The 20,310-nt window shown below is 35.9% G+C and overlaps 1 protein-coding gene across 1 annotated transcript; it reads left to right on the top strand.

The window, feature by feature from the left end:
* Positions 1-1,579: 1,579 nt before the first annotated feature.
* On the top strand, positions 1,580-2,667 carry hoxb13a (homeobox B13a; the record flags this gene model as incomplete). Its single annotated transcript, XM_079456582.1, has 2 exons — positions 1,580-2,243; positions 2,420-2,667. 2 exons carry the CDS (start codon positions 1,580-1,582, stop codon positions 2,665-2,667), a joined length of 912 nt encoding a protein of 303 aa, XP_079312708.1.
* Between the last annotated feature and the right edge of the window lie 17,643 nt (positions 2,668-20,310).

Here is a 20,310-nt window from a genome sequence, read left to right as displayed (position 1 = left end):
TGCGTGCAAACACTAAAGTTTGGATTCTGAAGGCCTTCGGTAATTGCTCTTTTTTGTTCTCTACATCACAAATAATAATCAATCAAATTGACAAATAATCAAAATCCTTAGTGATAAATAAATATTTCACAGCAAAAAAATGTTTTATACAAAACCATCAGTCCCTCAAAGCGTGTAAAACACTACACACAAAATCCAATGCAAAATATATTTTGTTAACCATTTCAATCCATGTTGTTCGCATTAAAGTCAAGGCTGCCGTAATAAACGAGACTTTTGACTATTGTTTGGGGAAAACATTTGAATGAACTTTTTCCTCTATCTGCGAATTATTGCTGCAAGGCATGAGGCGTTTTTCAAACTCATGTGAAACAAGTTATGATTTCAATTTTTATGGTAATGATAAATCGTTTGTACATTTGGCAATGGTGATTATAGGCCATTTAAATGTCTGTAATGAAGCATTCTAGCGTTTGCTGCCAGTGTGCATTTAAATCCTAAATAAAACTATGACCTGTATAATATTTGATTTTCAGCATTTTGGATATTTGTACTCCTGTGATATTATTCTGATATTATTTTGCTGCAAGAACGTTTATTTTCTCCATTGTTGCAACAGTTAAGTTAAAAAGTTAAATATATTTATACGCAGAAATATATAAAAATAGGGTAATGTAGGTTTTAATACTGCGATTTACATTATAGTGCCATTAGATGTAATACTTTAAGCAACGTGTATTTGTTTATTTGTTGAGTGAAACTCTGTTAATATTAATCCAAATGCAATTGTTAACATTCGTGTAATACGGACACTGTGAATGCAACAATCACTTTCACTCCAAATAGTTGTATACAATAATTTATTTTTTACTTGTCAAAGCAATAACATAATGTTATGAGCGAGTTGTGAAGCATTTAGTGTTCAGGTAAAACATCCAATAATAAAAAATGTATGTCTCGCCGGTTCCAGAGTTGTTTTAAGCTGCTATTCCGATTTAATTTCCAGAAGGTCATCACATCTAAAAATGACCTATCACTATGTTAAATATGCTTGCTCATGAACTAAAATACTGGCATGATTTTCTAAAATATTTAAGTATTGATTATATTTACATTTAGTCAATTAGCAGACGCGTTTATCCAAAGCGACTTACAAATGAGGTAAACAATGAAAGTAATTGAAACAACGACAATTTATTAAAATGACATTTGTTTGATAAAATACAAGGTATTTCTTCAAGAACTTCAAATCGTAGCTAAATATCAATACATTTCTCCCCTAAAAAACTTGTTCTGTGATTTGTGTGTATATCAAAGGTTTATACAATTTTTATGCATAAAGGCAATGCAAAATTAAGGCAGGATTTGGAGCGTACATTAAAGAGGCTTAAAAAAATCTTTGACATTCCAAAGTCAAAGTTTATGTTATGCATCACGTGGTGCACCTCTTATCCAATGAAGTCACTGCAGTCCAGACTGTAGTCTGTTGCGTCAATGCAGCTGTGCCAATGTAACCGAGTGTCCTGCTTTGGACTGGAGTCTTTGTAACATAATTCTCCGTCTGAATGGTGAGCGTGCTATGACAACCTCCTTGGTCCTGAATCCTCGCTGGGCGGACACGGTTATGTTTGTGTATGAAAACAACTTGGATGAGCTAAAGAACATGGAGAGTCTGGTGGGAAGCGGCAATTTTGCGGCCAATCAGTGCAGGAATCTGATGGCACACTCGGCTTTGAGTGGCCACCCGTCTAGTCTCGTCCATGGCTCGAGCTATCCCTCTGTGGACGTACCGACTTCGAGTTCTGCAGAGACAGGAAAACAATGCACACCTTGCCCAACGGTTCCCCAGGCTTCCTCAACCGGTCCGATACCGTATGGCTACTTCGGCAACAGCTATTATCCTTGCAGAATGGGGCGGGGTTCACTGAAGTCCTGCACGCAGCCGAGTGCACTCAGCTACTCTGCAGAGAAATACATGGATACCCCAGTCACATCTGAAGAATATCCTAGCAGGGCCAAGGAGTTTGCCTTTTACCACAGCTACCCCAGTCCCTATCAGTCCATGGCCAGTTATTTGGACGTGTCAGTTGTGCAGACGCTCGGAACTGGAGAGCCCCGACACGATAGTCTCCTGCCTATGGACAGCTACCAGCCTTGGGCTCTCGCTAACGGATGGGGTAGTCAGATGTATTGTTCCAAGGAACAGACCCAGGCAGGCCATCTTTGGAAATCCGCACTAGCAGGTAGGGTTGAAATTGCAGTAGCAGAATTAAAATTTGCGCATTTTCCTCAGTAAGAATAGTTTCCTGTAATGATTCATTAACTCAAAGAATTGACGTGATATGAAAGTCAGAGAATGCAATTAAGGGGGACAATTAATTAGCCTATTAATAATAACGCTGTATGTTATTCATTCCAGATGTTGTTGCCCACCAACATGATGGGGGCTCATTCCGTCGAGGTCGAAAGAAGCGGATACCCTACACAAAAGTGCAACTAAAGGAATTAGAGAAAGAATATGCAGCCAACAAATTCATCACAAAGGACAAGAGGAGAAAGATTTCAGCGGCAACCAACCTATCCGAGCGGCAGATCACTATTTGGTTTCAGAACAGACGGGTAAAGGAAAAGAAATTTATTGCCAAAGTTAAGACCAGCGCGCCATAATGAAGGCGCGAGAGCTGACTCGTTGTTTCCAAAATGATCGTCGCTAGGACTTAAGTTGGACTGGAATCGTTTTTATGCGTATTTACAATTGATGGACTTCAAAAAAATATCAAAAAAAGTTAAAGGACTTCATAACTTGTAAATACCGCACGTGCCTGCCTATATATAATTGTGTTCGTTGAAGTCTTTTGTCGTGCTTTAGCTTCAAGTTTGCATTTACATGTTTTATGTCATTGTTGTTGCAACAGTCGTATCGCCTATTACTCAATACTTGTCAGAACTTATATTCTATGTTTATATCGCTTGTAAAATAATATAACATATATCAAAAACTTAATAAAAGTGTTAATTCCATTGTGTTTTAGCTTAAGCTATATATAAACGTCAGAGTTACATGGATTCTTATTTTGCGTCGCGTAGTAGGCTTCTGCCTTTTTAGTCATTGTTTCAGTAATCTGTAACATTTCCTAATAGTGCATAATGTAAAGAAAATCAAGAAAAATGTGCAGGAGTGTCTCCCCTTAAATTTTAAGAGTTCCTTTTCCATTTTATAATTACTGAATAAAGGGACATTTGTCTTCCTTTTATGGTATCTGCATAAATTTGTGTTTGTAAAATTATTTTATTGACAACTTTACATAAAATAATTTATCGGCTTTTTAAGGAAAGATTTGTGCTTCATTTGTTGTCATTTCGGCAAGTTAAAGGCTTTACTTAGAATGTTGTGTAAACATTTTTCTTGCTACATTTTTTTAATATTTTTTGATAACAGATTGGAGCGATAATCCTAACCTTAAATACCTTCGTAAAGAAAGAGCGCTGATCCTTAAATTTAACGATCTGGGATTTCCTCCTCACGGTGGGACAGAGCACGACCGGGAATGTTTTGATGTTGGTGGTGGAGGAGGGGTACTCCACTTGCAGCAGATCCACTAAATCAGCCCACAACCTTGACCTTGAAGGAGACGTGTGAAGATAAGAAATAGATTTTGTTCTTCCCGAAACAATGCGTATTTAAGCATACCAACACTGCACTTAGCACTTATATTCTATCTGAAAGGTTTCAATAATTATCTTAGTTTTTTAAACAAAACAAAACGCCTGTTATTTGTCTTGGGGCTGCAGAGGTCCTCTGAATTATATTCTGAGAACCGTTTATCTCTTAATTTAGAACCATAAACTCATGAATACAAAGTCATCTCTTACTTAACTTTTCGTCATGTCGTTTGGTCTCCAGCAGGTATAACTTACGTTTATTTCCAGGTTCAAGCCATTTAATTATTGGATAGTCTACAGATCCACAGTCTGCTGTCTTTGCAACCTGCACTTAATGTCGGTCTAGATTAGTAAGGGTGTAAAAGGTCCGCTGTTACTCAACGGCTTCACTTTGTCACTTTCGACTGCACCACTCCACTTGTGATTATACCTTTTTAATTTGATGCATCCCCTAAAACATAAAAAGGTCGCTTTACTTTATGTATAGCCTTATATTGGTAAACTTTGGAATGGACAGCTTACTTAGTCATGATACCTCGTCACGATATAAATCAAAATGCTGGGTTTTTAATCCATGTACCTCATCCAAATATAATTAACGTATTATACCCCACATTTTCGAAATGGTTATTGAGAAATAATTCCGCTTCAAACTTGTCTCGAACTATACAGCAGATGGCAACATATTTATGTACGGAAGGCATAATCTAAAGATTGGATATCTATATATATAAATATATATTTTTTGTTCTTTAAAAAAATATTAATTTATTCTGAACACAAACACAAATTTTAAGAATTCTATTTAGAATGTAGAATTATTAAGTTCACAATAAAACAAATAGCATACGTTTGTATAAATAATAATTGCCAAAAGACATAAAACAAAGTTCTAAACAGAGTGGTAAAATGTAAATTCAATGTCTACCTTCCCCAGACAGCACAGGGGGTCATAAAATGTCCAAGTTCTTCCTTCCACTTCCAGTTAACATTGAACCTGACAAAAGCATTCAAACAAACGGTACGTTTGCCTTGAGTTTACACATGATTTAATAGCAATTATTTCCTCTCGTTTTAAAATGCCTAAAGCACAATCAGCCCTACAGCTCGGCCAGTCCTAATACTTACAAACAAATGCCACATTTGTTCAAAACTAACAATTTGTGAGGCTAAGTTGATCTAAGTGATGGTTAATGAAGTCGGGCAAATTTGACCACAACAACAAAGTATTTTGCTAACATAGGCTAACTGTCAAAGACCCAAGATGAGAAGGACTTGATTTACGTGCAGTTGATTTATTAATATAAACGATATATATGGTATCATACAAACGATTAACAGCTTGATCCGATTATTTACTTAAGCTCAACATCTATATAGGCTTTGTAAACAAAGTAAAACGATTGTTTTTATGTATTTAAGGGTTGTGGCCTATTTGTTTTGGTGTCAGGCAAACTGGTTGACTAACGTTAGACTAATTTCCCTCAAGTTCACGTCCAACCCAACTCCCCCATATTTATTGTAGCCTCCAGCACTAAACCCCCCCCCCAACCGCATTTCTTCGGACAGACTTTTGGTAAGCTTCGGACTTCACAGTTGAACTTGAGACATCTTGTAAACAATAGTCTGGCCCTTGTCTGAGCAGAGGTTGTCCCATAGGCCAGCATATTAGAGCAAAGTGAGTCCTCTTAAGAAAGCGGAGAGGAAACGACTTCACACGAAAGGACCCCAACGACAGAGAAGAAATGTCCACTGTCAAAGTTGACATTCTGCAAAACGATTGGTGCATTTACCGCATTGTGACGCATTCTTTTTTGGCAAATGTTACAGGTTGACAGATTTGAAGCACTCTTGTGTGTCTTAAAAATACATTTGTAAACGTAAACATTATAACATGTCAAATGTAAACATGATTATTTTTCCATTCCTTCCCACTATTCATTAAGGTATTTACATATTTCATAACCGAAGAAACTAAACGGATATGTAAGTGTTGCAGCTGTGTCTTTCTGTAGCGAACCCATTCTCATCAAAATTTAACTTTGGCGTACGTATTACACGATATTTACACGCAAATCTATGAGAACGGCTAAACTATACCGCAGTGAATGTCAAATGAGATAAGGTAATCGTCCAAGCAAATCGAATAATTTCTTCTTTTTTCTGCAATTTCACTATACAAACAACAACACGAGGACACCATAAGAAAACAGACAAGCTGCTTGTTTTAACATGTGGGACAGGGCCTTTATCTGCAGTAGCCTTTATGTTAAACATTGCACCAAATGCCCCGATTCCTTGCACTCCACTGTTAGTCAGGTAACCTAGAAACTTTTCATTGTGCATGTGCTCTTTTTTTAAATTATAAATTCGGTGTAAAAAAGGAACATGGAATTGGATTTATTGTGTTATACTGTGGACCTTTTAGCGTTGATGAATTTGTTACTTAATTTATAAGTGATGTCAACAACAGAGCAATTTACAAGAGCCACATTCACCTGACGTCTTCAATCAGTTTAGCTTGACCATAGAAAATGGGAGAAATGCTTTTTTTTCTTCAATCAAATATAAAAGTTCATGTTCCATTTGTATCTCTGACGTAATTTCCAAAAAGGAAAGAAATGAATCATGTCCTGCTTCTAAAACACGAAGTCGGCACATTGCAGTGCACAACATCCAAAATCGGACTACTTGTATTACAGGTTTTAGAATGGTTTTCTCAGCTTTGCCAGGGAAAAATAGACGATTTATTCGATCAAGTCAGTTTTGGATATTAGTGAAAAATTATCTTTGCAACTGTTAGCTTTATTGTAATTAAATTTTTGTAATTTTATTATTTGATTATCATTTTGCTATACCACTATAACAAAATCCGTATTAATCAGATACACATTTTTGTGTTTTTCTTATTATTATTATTACAGGTGATCACAATTCTTATTATTCAGACACGTTCAGGATTCAATCGTCTATTAATTATGCAAGTAAGCAAGCGAGCGGTTAAAGAGAACAGGGTTGATGAAGCTGCAAAACATGTTGTCTCCTTTGAGTGCAAATACAAATAATTGCGTCGTAGCTACTTTCTTCTAGTGGAATGCCAAACCGCCTAAACACAAATTAACATAATTGCATGTCAATAAAGAAACCAAATGCATTGGCGTGCAACATGCAACTCATGGGTGAAATTTTACAGGGCACTAAAATTATGTTGACCTTATAAACGCGAGTTTTGGAAAGAACTGGATTTCTTTGATAAAGGATGCCACTATTTTCTGTTATTGCGATCATTTGCACTCTAATGTCAGGTTGCTTGTGGCAAGAACGTTTTTTTAGTATATCGGTGAATTGCAAGCCTTCGTTTTGAGATGACTTCGGTTGCTTTTGCCAAGTTTAATATTTTGGTTTTATGTAGGCCTTCATTTTGTTATTTTGCCTTTATATTTGATGTACAGAGCAAAAATCAAACGTACGAATATAATTACGAATTGCAGTGAGATTGTTTTGGAGCCGTGAGATTGTGAGCTTTTGTAACGGGCTCGGTTGAAGCGATAATAACACAAAAACAAAAATTCTGTTATCATTTATTGGACCTCATGTCATCCCGTTGTGCCTATATCTTCTGAAAATAACAATAAATTATGAGAAATGTCTCGGTGGTTTTGTGTCCATACAATGGAAGCCAATAGGGTTTGTGACTTTCTTTACTAATCTTCTGTGAAGAAAGTCTTGCAGGTTTGGAATGACATGGGTGAGTAAATGATAAAAGGATTGAAATTTGGTGAACTATCACTGTGTTTTGTACAGCTGGAAGTGGCACTTATATTGTATGAAGGTGCCATGTGCAATGGTATACTGCAATAATACATTTATATCCATTAGATTTGGTCAAAAAGCAAAATTACACTGTTTAACATTTTGTACAAAATTAAAAAAGAAGCTATTTGCAATAATGTGTGTTAATCATGTTTTCTAAATAATGGTGACGGTGGTGCTAGCTAGCAATATTGTTTGTGAAATTATAAATAAACCTTACATGTCTTGTAAAATATAATAATACTAAATAATGCAGATTTAACATTTCAACTTTAGAAAGGTTGAGGACCATCTTCAAAAATGAATTTTAATTATTGACATTTTAAATGGCCTCAAATTGGTTTCCAGCAGTAACCTATATCCTTGTCACGCATGCCTGAATTAGCCTGAGACAACAGCTTTATGAAGGCCTACCTTGATAAATGAGTAAATAGAAATGAAATGTGTTTTTAAGATAAAACCATGAATTTATGTGAAATTGTACAACACATTTAAATGGGTCTGCATATATTGGAGTTTTTTTTTCTGAAACCTAAATCCCTTGTTATTGTGATCAGCATATTAGTTTTGTGTTATTTTAGTAGGAAGACAAAATTATTTTGTAAGGTTCTAGATGCATGTAGTTCAGGATTTTAAGTTAACTTAAGTAAACTTGAAGTGTTACTTCACCCCAAAAAGAAAATTCTGTCATCATTTACTCACCTTCGAGAAAGATATTTGGAAGAATGCTTATAACCAGACAGATTTTGCCACCCATACCATAGTAGGAAAAAAACTTTTTGACATTGAGCAATATAGGACAGCAGTTCTGGGTCACTTTTGACCATGGCATTTTTCCTACTATGGTAGTCAATGGGAGGCTAAATCTGTTTGATGACGGATTTTTCATTTTTGGGTGAAGTATCCCTTTGAATTGAAGTTAATATACAGTGCCCTCCACTACTAGCACCCTTGGTAAATATGAGCGAATAAGGCTGTAAAAATAAATCTGCCTTGTTTTTCCCTTTGATCTTTTATTTAAAAATTTACATTTCATTAAAGTCAAACAATTTGAAGTGTAAGGCAAATTTCACATTATGCATTTTTCTTCTCCTTTACACCCTGTTCACAATAATTGGCAAAATTCTTATGAGTAAAATATCTCCGAAGTATATTCCCATTGATATTTACATTTTTAGAAACATGATGTTGTCTCCAGTCATGACTTCTTGTTGCAAAGGGGAATAAATATTAGTAACAAAGCCCAAACCCCTTTAATCATTTATCACAATGGGTAAAACCAACGAATATAGTTCTGATGTGCAATATAGTTCTGTTGAGCTACACAAAATACAAAATGGCTTTAAGGAAATAGTTAAAACAATAAAACAGGGCAAAGTTTTAATGGACTGGAGATGGAGATGCTTGATGTGTCTAATATTGTCTCAATGCACAGCAAGGAGAATAATTTGAGTGGCCAGAGACTCTTCACAGAGCACAGTTGAAAAATTGCAGTAATCATTTGAATTTTGGGGTCAAATAGCATTTAATAAAAATAAAGGAAAACTCCATCACCACAAGATGTTTGGGACACTGTTCAAGAACCATATCTTCTACTCTCATGCAGAAAACAAACTTCACCATATTAATCTGCGATACTGGAACTGCAGGACTGAGGTCTATGGCCATATGAAATGAAAACGTATTTTTGGCAGCAATAACACAAGATTTCATCTTACATTCGGTCTTCTAAATGTTATGTAGTGATTTAAGACTCAGATCAGGTTAAGTTATTTACTTGTTTTATTACTTAAATAGATATATTACATAATCAATGCAAATACCTCTCAATGCAAGGCTATAACTGGTTGTATTTATAAAACGTAACTGAGTTTTGGTTACTGACATCTACTGGCGACAGACTCTTACTGCATTTTGCACGACAACAGCAAGAGCTAACTATTGTGAGATTAACTAAAAGCTTTGCTTTTGATGTAAATTGTGGAATGCTATGGTTTATCAGTTGCATTTGTAATTCTTCACTAGCACAAAGCGGCTGTGACAAAGTGAAATAAAACCAGTTCGAAATTCTTGTATCTTTGCCCTTCACAGCCGAGCAAGGTCACACTAGATTTCATTGTGGAGGCTCTGATTTGAACACGGCTTGGAATTTTACGATTCTTAAAAAGGCGGTCGGTCTCTCGGTGACGACATCCACTGAAGGTTTTTATAGGAAGCCTCTTTATTCAATTGTTCTCGCTCTGATAGGCATCCAGAATATTGGGCGTGTGTTCTTTGACCTAATTGTCTGTTGGCGGCTGTAAAGCGTCACTGAAATACACAACTATAAAAGACTTCACCCCTGCCCATTGATGGAGAAGGTCTGTCCAGTTCTCATATAAATTAAATATTAAATAAGATGCTTGATTAGAAATGCATTTTAAATAGTTGTTAAATGTAGTTGGTTTTATGTTAGGGACCTTCAGGATTATCAAGGATTTCACGCACGCACACACAAACAAATAGGGGTTCTCTCTCTCTCACTCTCTCTCTCTATTTCTCTCTCTCTCTCTCTCTCTCTCTCTCTCTCTCTCTCTCTCTCTTCTCTCTCTCTCTTTTTCTCTCTCTCTCTTTTTCTCTCTCTCTTTTTCTCTCTCTCTTTTTCTCTCTCTCTCTCTCTCTCTCTCTCTCTTTCTCTCTTTCTCTCTTTCTCTCTCTCTCTCTCTCTTTCTCTCAATTTAAGTTTGCATTAACGGCTGAACAAAGTCTGTACCGTCAGATTTGCAGGCTTAGTATTAGAAAAAAGCACACAACAAGGAACATGAATATTTACAAACTTGTGGTGTTAAATGTTAGAAGGGTGGACATAACCCGTCTAACTTTCAACTAGGTTTTTTGTGTTTGTCTGGTTCTTTAGGTCGTGACCTTGTCAAGGTGTTTCTTTTTATCCGTCACTGTTTACCATTGTGTCCCATGTTTCACGACTTAAGTTTAGTTGTTGTAGGCCAATAAGTTATATAAATATAAAACGCTGTTTTGTGTTTGGACCAAATCTAATAAATTTTTACTGTTTAGCCTCAGTTTGTCTTTTAGTAGTACAACGTCTCCATCTTGTGGTCATTATATATAACAACATTACTTTTCAACAACACTGAAGAGTCATTTCTCGGTTGTGTTTTTTGGAAGGCTCTGTTACTTCGAAGAAAAAGATGTTAGTATAGACTTCCGTTATTCTGTGCATAATTTGCATGTGACCTACAAAGTTTTAAACACGAACATATATTTAAACACATTTTAATCACAACTGGCTTCACCATATAGCAACACAAGACATTTAAAAAAATTGCGAAATAATTTCAACCTATATAGATAGGTTCAGATACGTTAGATAGGCCATTGCAGAGCCAACTCTGGGTGCCCAACTCTGTTATGTAACGAGCTCCTTTTGGACAAGGTTAAATTGAACAGAAGCATTGCATGCTTACAAAATAAGTCAGAAAAGATACAAGTATGTGAAGTCTCTCCGAACAGTCAGTAAACACTTACGAAATCTGTGCATGAGTAATGGAGGCTAAACCATGTCTGCATTGGTCACAGGTGGTGCTAATGTAAAGCAGGGTTTAGATCCCTTTGGCATATAATGCGGCAAAAAAACAGCAGAGAGGGAGGCTCGATATGCATTTTCCCACTTGTTCCAATACACGAACAGGACTGTATGAATATGTTTTCATGTTGGTTTTTCAAACTTTTATAGCACCAACACTCAGGTGGAAATATAATGTTTTATATGTCATGTTTTATAAGCCCACTGTAATGACGTATTAATCCTTATTTTCTCTCGTAGCTGCTCTGACACTAAGTTACTGACAACAGGTAAATAACTCAACGCGATCTTCAGACAAATTAATCATAATCTGTAATAGGGTTCAACAGTTACTCTGGCCCATTAGCACTACCTTGTTGCCGTTGTCGGGTCATGCTACCTCCTACAGGCATGAAAGGGAACTTCGATCCAGCAAAATTATGTGTCGTGTGCCGCCGAACGATAGAAAATTAAACACGTGGTAGTATAATCCAGTATGGTGACAGATTGCATGATGCCAAAAAGTAAGAGACTGGCAGGCTACTTAAGATAGGAGACAAGAATTGTTTCTAAATGTTTTCATTATAATTTCTGTAATCATGTTAAGGACATCAACCTAACCTATTGTTTAGCCTCGCTATTTTATTAAATACCAATGTATTGGGTTTGTTAGTAGCCTTATTGCTCAATGTCCCTAATTCACGTTAAGCATTTAGAATTATCAGAAAATCCGTTAAATTGTCCTTAACACACTTGATCTCCTGTAATGTCCTCACAGTTTAGTTATTTCAATACTTCTTAATGCAGGGTGGCGATCTGTTGTTTACATCGAATACATGTTTTCTCAATAAAAAATGTATCGTATTTGTAATTGTTTGCAGAATTGAAGCTTGGATGCCGTTCAAGTTTACCCCTCCGACAAAATATTCGCTGTAAATGCTTTCTAATATAACCCAGCCAATTTAGTTGATATTTGGATGAATGCTTAAAATCAGACAGATTTTGCCCCCATAGACTGCCATAGTAGGAAAAGTGCCCCAGAACTGTTTGCTGTCCTACAGTCTTTAAAATGTCTTTTGTGTTCGACAGAAGTATTTTTTCCTACTATGGGAGTCAATAGGGGCTAAATCTGTTTGATTATAAGTATTCTTCCAAATATATTTCATAAGAATAAAGAAATGTATACAGATTTTCAACAACTCGAAGGTGAGTAAATGATGAGGGAATGTCAACTTTTGGGTGAAGTATTTTACGGTTCAGACAAATAGCCTTATAAATGCCTTCGAAGTTCAAAATCTGGCCCTCTAACTACAGAACATGTGGATTTATTTTGGTTTTCCGTAGATACAATATTCTTGATACACCTTTTGTTGCAAACGTTCTACATCTTGCTACAGTGTATAACTGACGTATAAATGACGTCATAGCAAAGTCTAACCGGAATACGTATTCAGCCTTAATCCTGAACTTTTAAAAGAAAATAAATAATTATATCACTCCCTTTTCCTCTTCAAACCAGACACATGTTATTTGCTGCCTGGCAGTAAAACTTTACAGCAAATGGGGTGGCTCAGTTGTCATGGCTACAGTTATACGAGTATGACCGAAGATCCTCTCACCATTTGGAAGGGGCCAGCTTTTCTGTTTGTGATTATAAAACTGGAATGCGAAGAAAATATAAATTCGACTAGGTTTCCTTTCCTTTTTCGCTATTTGTTTGTATTAACGGGAGACCAGAAGGGAAAGCACCCTATCCCTAGGCATCTGATATTCTTTAAAGTGTTAGGCATGTCTGTCAGAAAATGTTTAATGGTTTTAGGGTAGCACGCCAGACAGAAAGTAAACAACTGCCCAAGATTGGTGATGTCAACGTCAACCCGTCAAGTTATCGCTCGTAGTGCATCAAAGGCCTTGAGCCGAAGAAGCTGTTTGCATACAGAGAAATAGCAAGAGAAAACATAGCTTCGTTTCGTTTGCATGCCTGATGTTGTTTTCATTTGTGATAGACAAATAAAAAGGAGAATGGTGAGGAAAGTAAGTATTGCATTTTGAAATGCATTACTTTATACATCATTTATCTCCACTTTTAGTTTGTTCAGGCTATTATTGTATTACATTGCGAGCCTATATGTTATACTGTGTACGAAAACGAATGTGATAAAATTACGAAGAAAATGCAACATTAGACATCAAGATAAAATTATTTTATGAAGACCTGTGCTTGCTTAGGCCATATTGTTCTAACAATGGATAAACGGATTGAGATTTAATTCAGATATACGATTTTTTGCACAAAATAAATACAAAATTCAGCATTGAACTTCTTAATTTGTCAAGTTTCAAGTGATCCAGACAAACTTTCTTTGTCCATTAAGGCTAAAATAAGCTCTTTGGCACCCACAATTAATTTCGTCAATATCACGTTGTATTTTTGCATTTTGATAGAATATACTGGCAGCGCAGAAGAGTATACTCTCAAATTAGCAAACGATTGTTGTCCTTTTAGAAACTATTATGGGGTGTTCATTTTAATACATATTGTTTGTCCCATAAATCAACGGGTTATTTAATCTCATCATTTAATCATGAATTGATGAAGCACGGGATTTAAGCCTAGGGTCCTGTTATGTTTTTATTTAACGCGAAGTAAAAGAAGAACCCAGATAAGTCGCCTGTATGCTATGATAATTTAAAAATGTTGAGAATTAAGAATTTCTAACTATATATATATATTTGAAGAGTCTGTTTCCAAAATGAGAACTCCGCTTGTAACGAGTTTTCAAAAATCATGTTTTCTTTTGTGCATTCCAATTAATATCAATCAAAATGCTATTGGTTTGTTTTGATTTAAGCCATATAACTAAAAACGAAAAAGACTAGCTAACTACCACAATAAAACACAATAAAAACATGAAAACATAAAAAACGTGATTTTTCTCATTTTGGAACCAAACGTTTCATTAATATATTATTAGAAACCATCACATATATAAATTTGTATTGATTTTAAACGAATCTGTCGAAAAGCTTGTTAAAAGTATAATGCGTAGGCCTATTACTAAACAATTTGTAGTGTTGAAATGAATTAAAACTCGTGGCCATCGTGTTACACACATTCAATCACTCAAAATCCAATTTATATATTTTATATATTTATGTATTTCGTTGTTCATTTTAGTAAAAGTTTTCAACCACAATCAAATTATAACAACAAGGTAGCAAATTAATTTATGGCAAAGTAGTTGTTTTTGTTTGTACAGTTTTAGATACTAAAAACTACAACAGGCTTTTCTGTGTGTTTGATAAAATACATACAAAACACTGCCATGATATCATGTTAACGGCAATATTTTTTCGTAATATTAGCCTGCAACATATAGTATAGGACATACAATGTTTATTTGTTATTTCTTATTATTTGAGTGTGCGTTTTACGTGTGGCTGATAACGAAATTACCAACAATTAAATTGAATACATATTTCCAGCTCTAACGGCATATTAGCTATTTTCTCTTTGTTTTTACTTCTGATGTCAGCGGAGAATAAACTCCGAATTTGAAAAGGATGAAAATCACGTTCTCTGTTTACTGCATTTAACTCTGAATTTGAAAATAATAAAAATCAAGTTCTCTGTGCATGAGCCAAACACTTCATGCATCATGTAGAATGACTTGATTGTGGACGACATTTTCATTGTTATTAACTTTTATTATATTATTTTAAAGTGTCCGCAATACGATTATTTTGTGGATCTTTAAATCATTAAAAGATGAAAAGTATGTTGATGTTTGGAGTAGAAGCTTCAAAAAGCGTTAAAACCCGTCTGCAAGAGGAGGAGCTTGTCCGTGAACCCAAAATGTCTATTTACGAGGCAGAAGGAAACGTAAGTGCCCGCTACCGGCTGAAAAGCAATTTGTTAAGGACTTGCTTCATGGCTCAAAATATGCTTCAACAGTTACATGCTCCGAGACATTTATTTTCTAAATATTTTCGATGAACTCGTATGAAAGCCAAGGTTCAAAGGAACCTCCAGGTGGTGCTTACGGAAGCTCACGTTCTTACATCGACTGTCAAATCCCAAATAGCTGGAACAACCCATCATATTCGGGCACGTTCAGGACAATAATCCAGATTCGGATAGTCTCGGTCCAAGAAGCCATGGCTCTACCGCGTCATCATTTTTTAGATGGATCACGCTTGAGCCCTGATCAGATTCCGCAGGTCAGCACGTGTCCCTTTAGCGCTTCAGGTGGAAAGGAGAACACCATCTATTACGTTGCATGGACGCGGCAGTGCAAACCAGACAGACCTTCGGTTTTTCCGCCTTCAGCAGACTCATGACGGATATGGGTTCTTTGAACGTAACAGGTTCCATTACAAACATTCATCCTCCAGAAGGGTCTTTTTACTCTGGACACAAACTCTTCTCACTTTATGCACGGACGGTAAATCCGGACAGTTCACCGCGTTCTTCCATTTCTTACTCCCAACATTTGCAGTTTGGCTTTCTTTGCGCCTTCCGAATATGACAGTAAGCCTATTACTCGTTATTTAACGCTTCACGGAACAACACGACATGACAGCTGCGTCGACAGGACCACACAGACCATCAGTCAGACAAACGAAGACGACACAGTTCCCAATATTCTCCAAGCAGACTTTGCCAGGGGAGATAAAACTCACAGAGCGAAGACGCAAGGTGGGTAAACAGGGTTAGAAGACGTAACGTGGATAAAGCAAACTACTCAAAGGCCAAGACGAGTTGTTTTCGTTCCGAAGGCTATTGAAGGGTGTAGCCACGAAGACACAAAGAGAGCCATGGCTGAAAATGACTTTATTGCACGGAATTACCCTAGACAGACTAAATTGCACGTCGTTTCTCAGAACATCAAAAAAAGCGGAAGTTTCCATTGTCAACTGGAAGCCGAAGGCTGGGCCAGGTGTGCTATTGCTTTAGGGCCTGGTTTTATTGCTGGAAAACTAAAACTCGCGGACAGACAAATTCCGGGTGCAGAATTCTTAGCGGTTTTAGCATGGGCTACAATATGTCTTGGGTTAGTAGTCCAAGTTTAGTGTCAGTGTGTAGTCCATACACAACCAGGATATCTGGAGATAGACAATAGTACGCCGATTGGTAATAGTCATTTAAATAACAATTTATTTGTATTTTTTCTGAGACATCGAGACTAATTAATGTATTTTTCTGTTAAGAATTCTGCTAAACGTAGCAGAGGCCTTAAGCGTGCAATGTTTTTTGGCTTAGTCATTTAGTGTCTTTGTTTAACAATTGTTTCTCGTATTCTCTACTCTAATTTCAATATAAACATTTTAGGTACGCCATTGTTTTGTATTTTATATAAATGCAAATTTTGTTTGTAACCTTTATTGTGCAGCAATTTGTTGCTAAACATTATATATTTTAATGACATTAAACAATGTAAGCGTTTTAATTCGCTGGCTTTTATTTCAGCTCCACATACAATTTTAGATTCTTCCACAAGCCAGTTAATGACTAAATAATTACAATTTGCGTCACTGTATTTGTGATGTAAAAGCTGATTGCAATTGAGCTAAAATGTGCATGCTTAAACAGTTGCTCTCGTGCATCTTTTCCTTTGTGTTTTGCTTTTCTCCCCCTCTCACCAACCAACACAGACACACATTGTCTAGTCGGCAATTACATTATTTCCTGTCATAAAATGTCGGACACAGCCAGGTAATGGCCGCAAGCGTCAAGCTCAGTCATTGTTTGTTCACTATGAAGGGCGAGTGTTACAACGATCTTTCTTACTGTCTTTCTGTCTTTCTGTCTTTCTTTCTGTCTTTCTTCACAACTTTAGAAAAAGCTGCGAGTGGCTGGCTGTCGACAAAAGCGGGAAGGAAGAACCGATGTCCGTACACTAAACATCAAATCTTAGAGCTGGAGAAAGAATTTCTGTTCAACATGTACTTGACTCGCGAGCGCCGCCTGGAGATTAGCCGGAGCGTCACCCTCACCGACCTCCAGGATACAATCTGGTTTCAGAATCGTAGGATGATACTGAAGAAACTGTAAAAATAATCCAGGACGAGGGACCCTGACACCAGTTTCAGTCTCTGATATGTTCTGCAAAACGATTAAAAGATAACTGGTTCTGCTTCCTGGATTAAAAGTAGGACGCAAATAGTCAAATTTGACTAAAGCAAATGTAGCAGAGATAAATAAGACAACAAATCGCATGATGTTGAAATCTAACCCATATTTGAGGTAGATTTTTTTCCATGTTATCAGTTTTATGCAGTGTTGGTCGTTTTTACGTAATGTGACCTGCTTTATAATAAGTCACTTTGACGTGTTTAAAGTCATATGCCCTAAAGGATAAATAAATGTGTGTGCTTACTATAATTGTTTTCATATGTTCTTTTAGGTTAATAAATGTAAATTCCAGACAGTAACTGCATAACAACTGAAAACATGTTTCTGGGTCAGAGGCACTCATAATTATGGAGCAGGTCAAATATTTATGTACTGGAGAAATGGCACAGATTCTCTTCTAAAGTATGTTGGAATGTACTTATCGGACTATGATACTTTAATATTTCTTGTTTAACATATAGTTTATTTTAAATATAACATTGCTCTACGTGACCATTATATTATTTTTGGTTATACCAAGCCTTTATTCTCAGCGGTTATACTGTCTGAATTTCTATATTTGCAGTTATTGAGTTGTATTTGCTAAGCATTTTACGAGTTTTGTGTTGGACCATTAGGTCTACTTTGTTTTCTAATTTCCAAGTAATTATGTATCTTTCTTACATATTGAAGAAAAAAGGAATTCCGGACAAAACCAAAGAACAATTCCAAATCTTTTTCATTGTTTGCATACTAATAGGCGAATTATGGGACACATGATATGAAATGAATAGACATTTCATTTAGGAGATATGGCATGTTGTAAAAAAGAACAACAAGGCGTGGTGAGGTTATCTTAATGTAATAATAAGAAATGATTCATCAATCAGAGAAAGAGATTGTATACTACAGTTAAATAATTTTGTCCTTAAATTTGAGAAAGCTCAAATGAAAAAAACCAGAAAATAATTTATTTGCATTGATTTAAAGTATTGAAGGGACATAACTCACTGATGGAAGTATTCTTGCCTATGTGGGACTAAGAAGGTATCGTGATATCATTTGAACCATGTTTGGAAAAATACAATCCACACTGTCTGGTAGTTTTTTTGGAGAGTAAGAAATAATCCAGAACATATGCTGCTACTGCTTCACCTAATACAGTTCCTTCTTTTTAGTAAGGAAGGCGAATCCTCAACCGCCATGTTGAGATCAGACAATCCCAACGCCATTGGCTAGCCATGGACCTCTTCTTATAGCAGGGGCAATATACTTTTTTATTACCGACAGTCTGGAGAGAACCGGACATGCTTGTGAACTTAAATTACTTTATTTCAGGCAACTTCTGTACAATGCCCAAGACATCTCTGTATTGTTTTTCCTGTCGTACGTGAAATATTTCACTGGATATTTTAGCACTGGTGTTTTTAACAGGATTCCCTCAGTTAAACGGTACTCTCTGAAAGTAATACTGAAATATGAGTGTGCATCCGGTTCAGTAGGTTTGGACGATGGAGTTCTAGCTATTCAATGTCTTGCCTTTGAACACGGAGACGGCAAAGCTGGTGTGATTTAGGTAGTTTCAAGTTGTTGGGCTGGACGTTTAATATCACAGGAACCTGAAACTGCCTGGATTGCTCTGGTAAAATGCACCATTGTCCGTTTCAGTTGGAGTGAAGATACTGTAACGACGTCGTTCCAAGTACTGATTTGATAACCTATGTTTTGTTAAACCAACCAAAATGTATTATTTTATTCGAGAACGCTTGTTGTGCGTTCCGCTTTCTACAACCTGTAACACGGAGTTTTATTCGCAATATCTATGCATTTTATATATTCATTTCACATATGTTTTTATGAAAACTTGTGCATAATGTATATCTATGCTAATAATAGTATCCGACACCAGTGTATAGCATTTTATGGCACAATCGTAATGAAAATATAGTAGCCTGTTCCATAAAATTTCCGCAAATCTTAGGACCATTTAATATTTATTAAATTGTGGTCACCTGTGACGTTTTTTATATTTTAATAAACAAAACATTCCTCTCGTTTATGCTAATCAGTGACCACACACATGGACAAAATAAGCCTGGTGGTTAGAGAGTTGGGCTTTTGATCAGAAGGTTGCCGGTTCGAAAATAGTACCAACAGGTCATGACTGAAGTGTCCTTGAGCAAGACACCTTACCCCTGATTGCTCTGCAGTAATGTGCCACTGTAAAAAACTACTTGTAAGTCGCTTTGGATAAAAGCGTCTGCCAAATGAATAAATGTAAATGTAAATGATACCATAATTGAGGAAGTTGTGTGTGTGTGTGTGTCTGTGTGTGTCTGCATGCATGCTTTTTGTGTTGTTTACTCATTTCTGTTGACAGCCTCTGAGTTAATTCTTGAAATGTAGTCTCAATGCATAAATAATTTTAGAATTTCTTGATCGGTTAAGATAAAAAAATATAGAAAATAAGACTAATATGTTTTTTTATTTAAACATAAAATTTCCCCTGTTTTGCATGGTTTGATAACTGATAACAGATAACTAAAAATTATAAAAAATCAAATTAAAATCAAACAAACTTCATTTGGGTTGTTTTGATTGTTATAATTACTCAGAAAAGAGCAGCGAACTAACACTATAAACATGACAACATAAAAAACATGTTTTTTTGGAAAAGGTTCTAAAACGGAGTTATGAGTTTTTGCGAATAAACTCTTCATATTATCGATATAATTATAAATAGTCGTATGTTCTGTCTGTCTGTGTCTCTGTGTTTGTGTGTGTGTGTGTGTGTATGTGTGCGTGTGTATGAGTGTGTGTGTATGAATATATATATATATATATGTGTGTGTGTGTGTGTGTGTGTTTGTAAAAATTAGTTTTACAACACATCACTCAAAGTAAATTTTTACTGTGGTGTTAAAATAAGCACTGCTTGTCAAATACTGTAATTAGCTTGTTAAACTGTTCTATAGATATATTACAACCTAGCTTTCAGTACACATTTTTCAGATACAAAAAAATGAAATAAAATCGACATTCTTGCAGTCACTTCGTGGCAATGGAAGTTTGATCAAAAAGACATGTTTCCTGATTTTTTTGTGGCTTTCCTGGTTCTATGCATTTAATACATAAAAGTCTCATTATGTAACTGGAC

Source organism: Barbatula barbatula (assembly GCF_947034865.1).
Source record: "Barbatula barbatula genome assembly, chromosome: 5".
In the NCBI taxonomy this organism is placed as follows: Eukaryota; Metazoa; Chordata; class Actinopteri; order Cypriniformes; family Nemacheilidae; genus Barbatula; species Barbatula barbatula.
The sequence above is the reverse complement of the archived record's forward strand: the minus strand, read 5'-3'. Positions and strand labels throughout refer to the sequence as shown.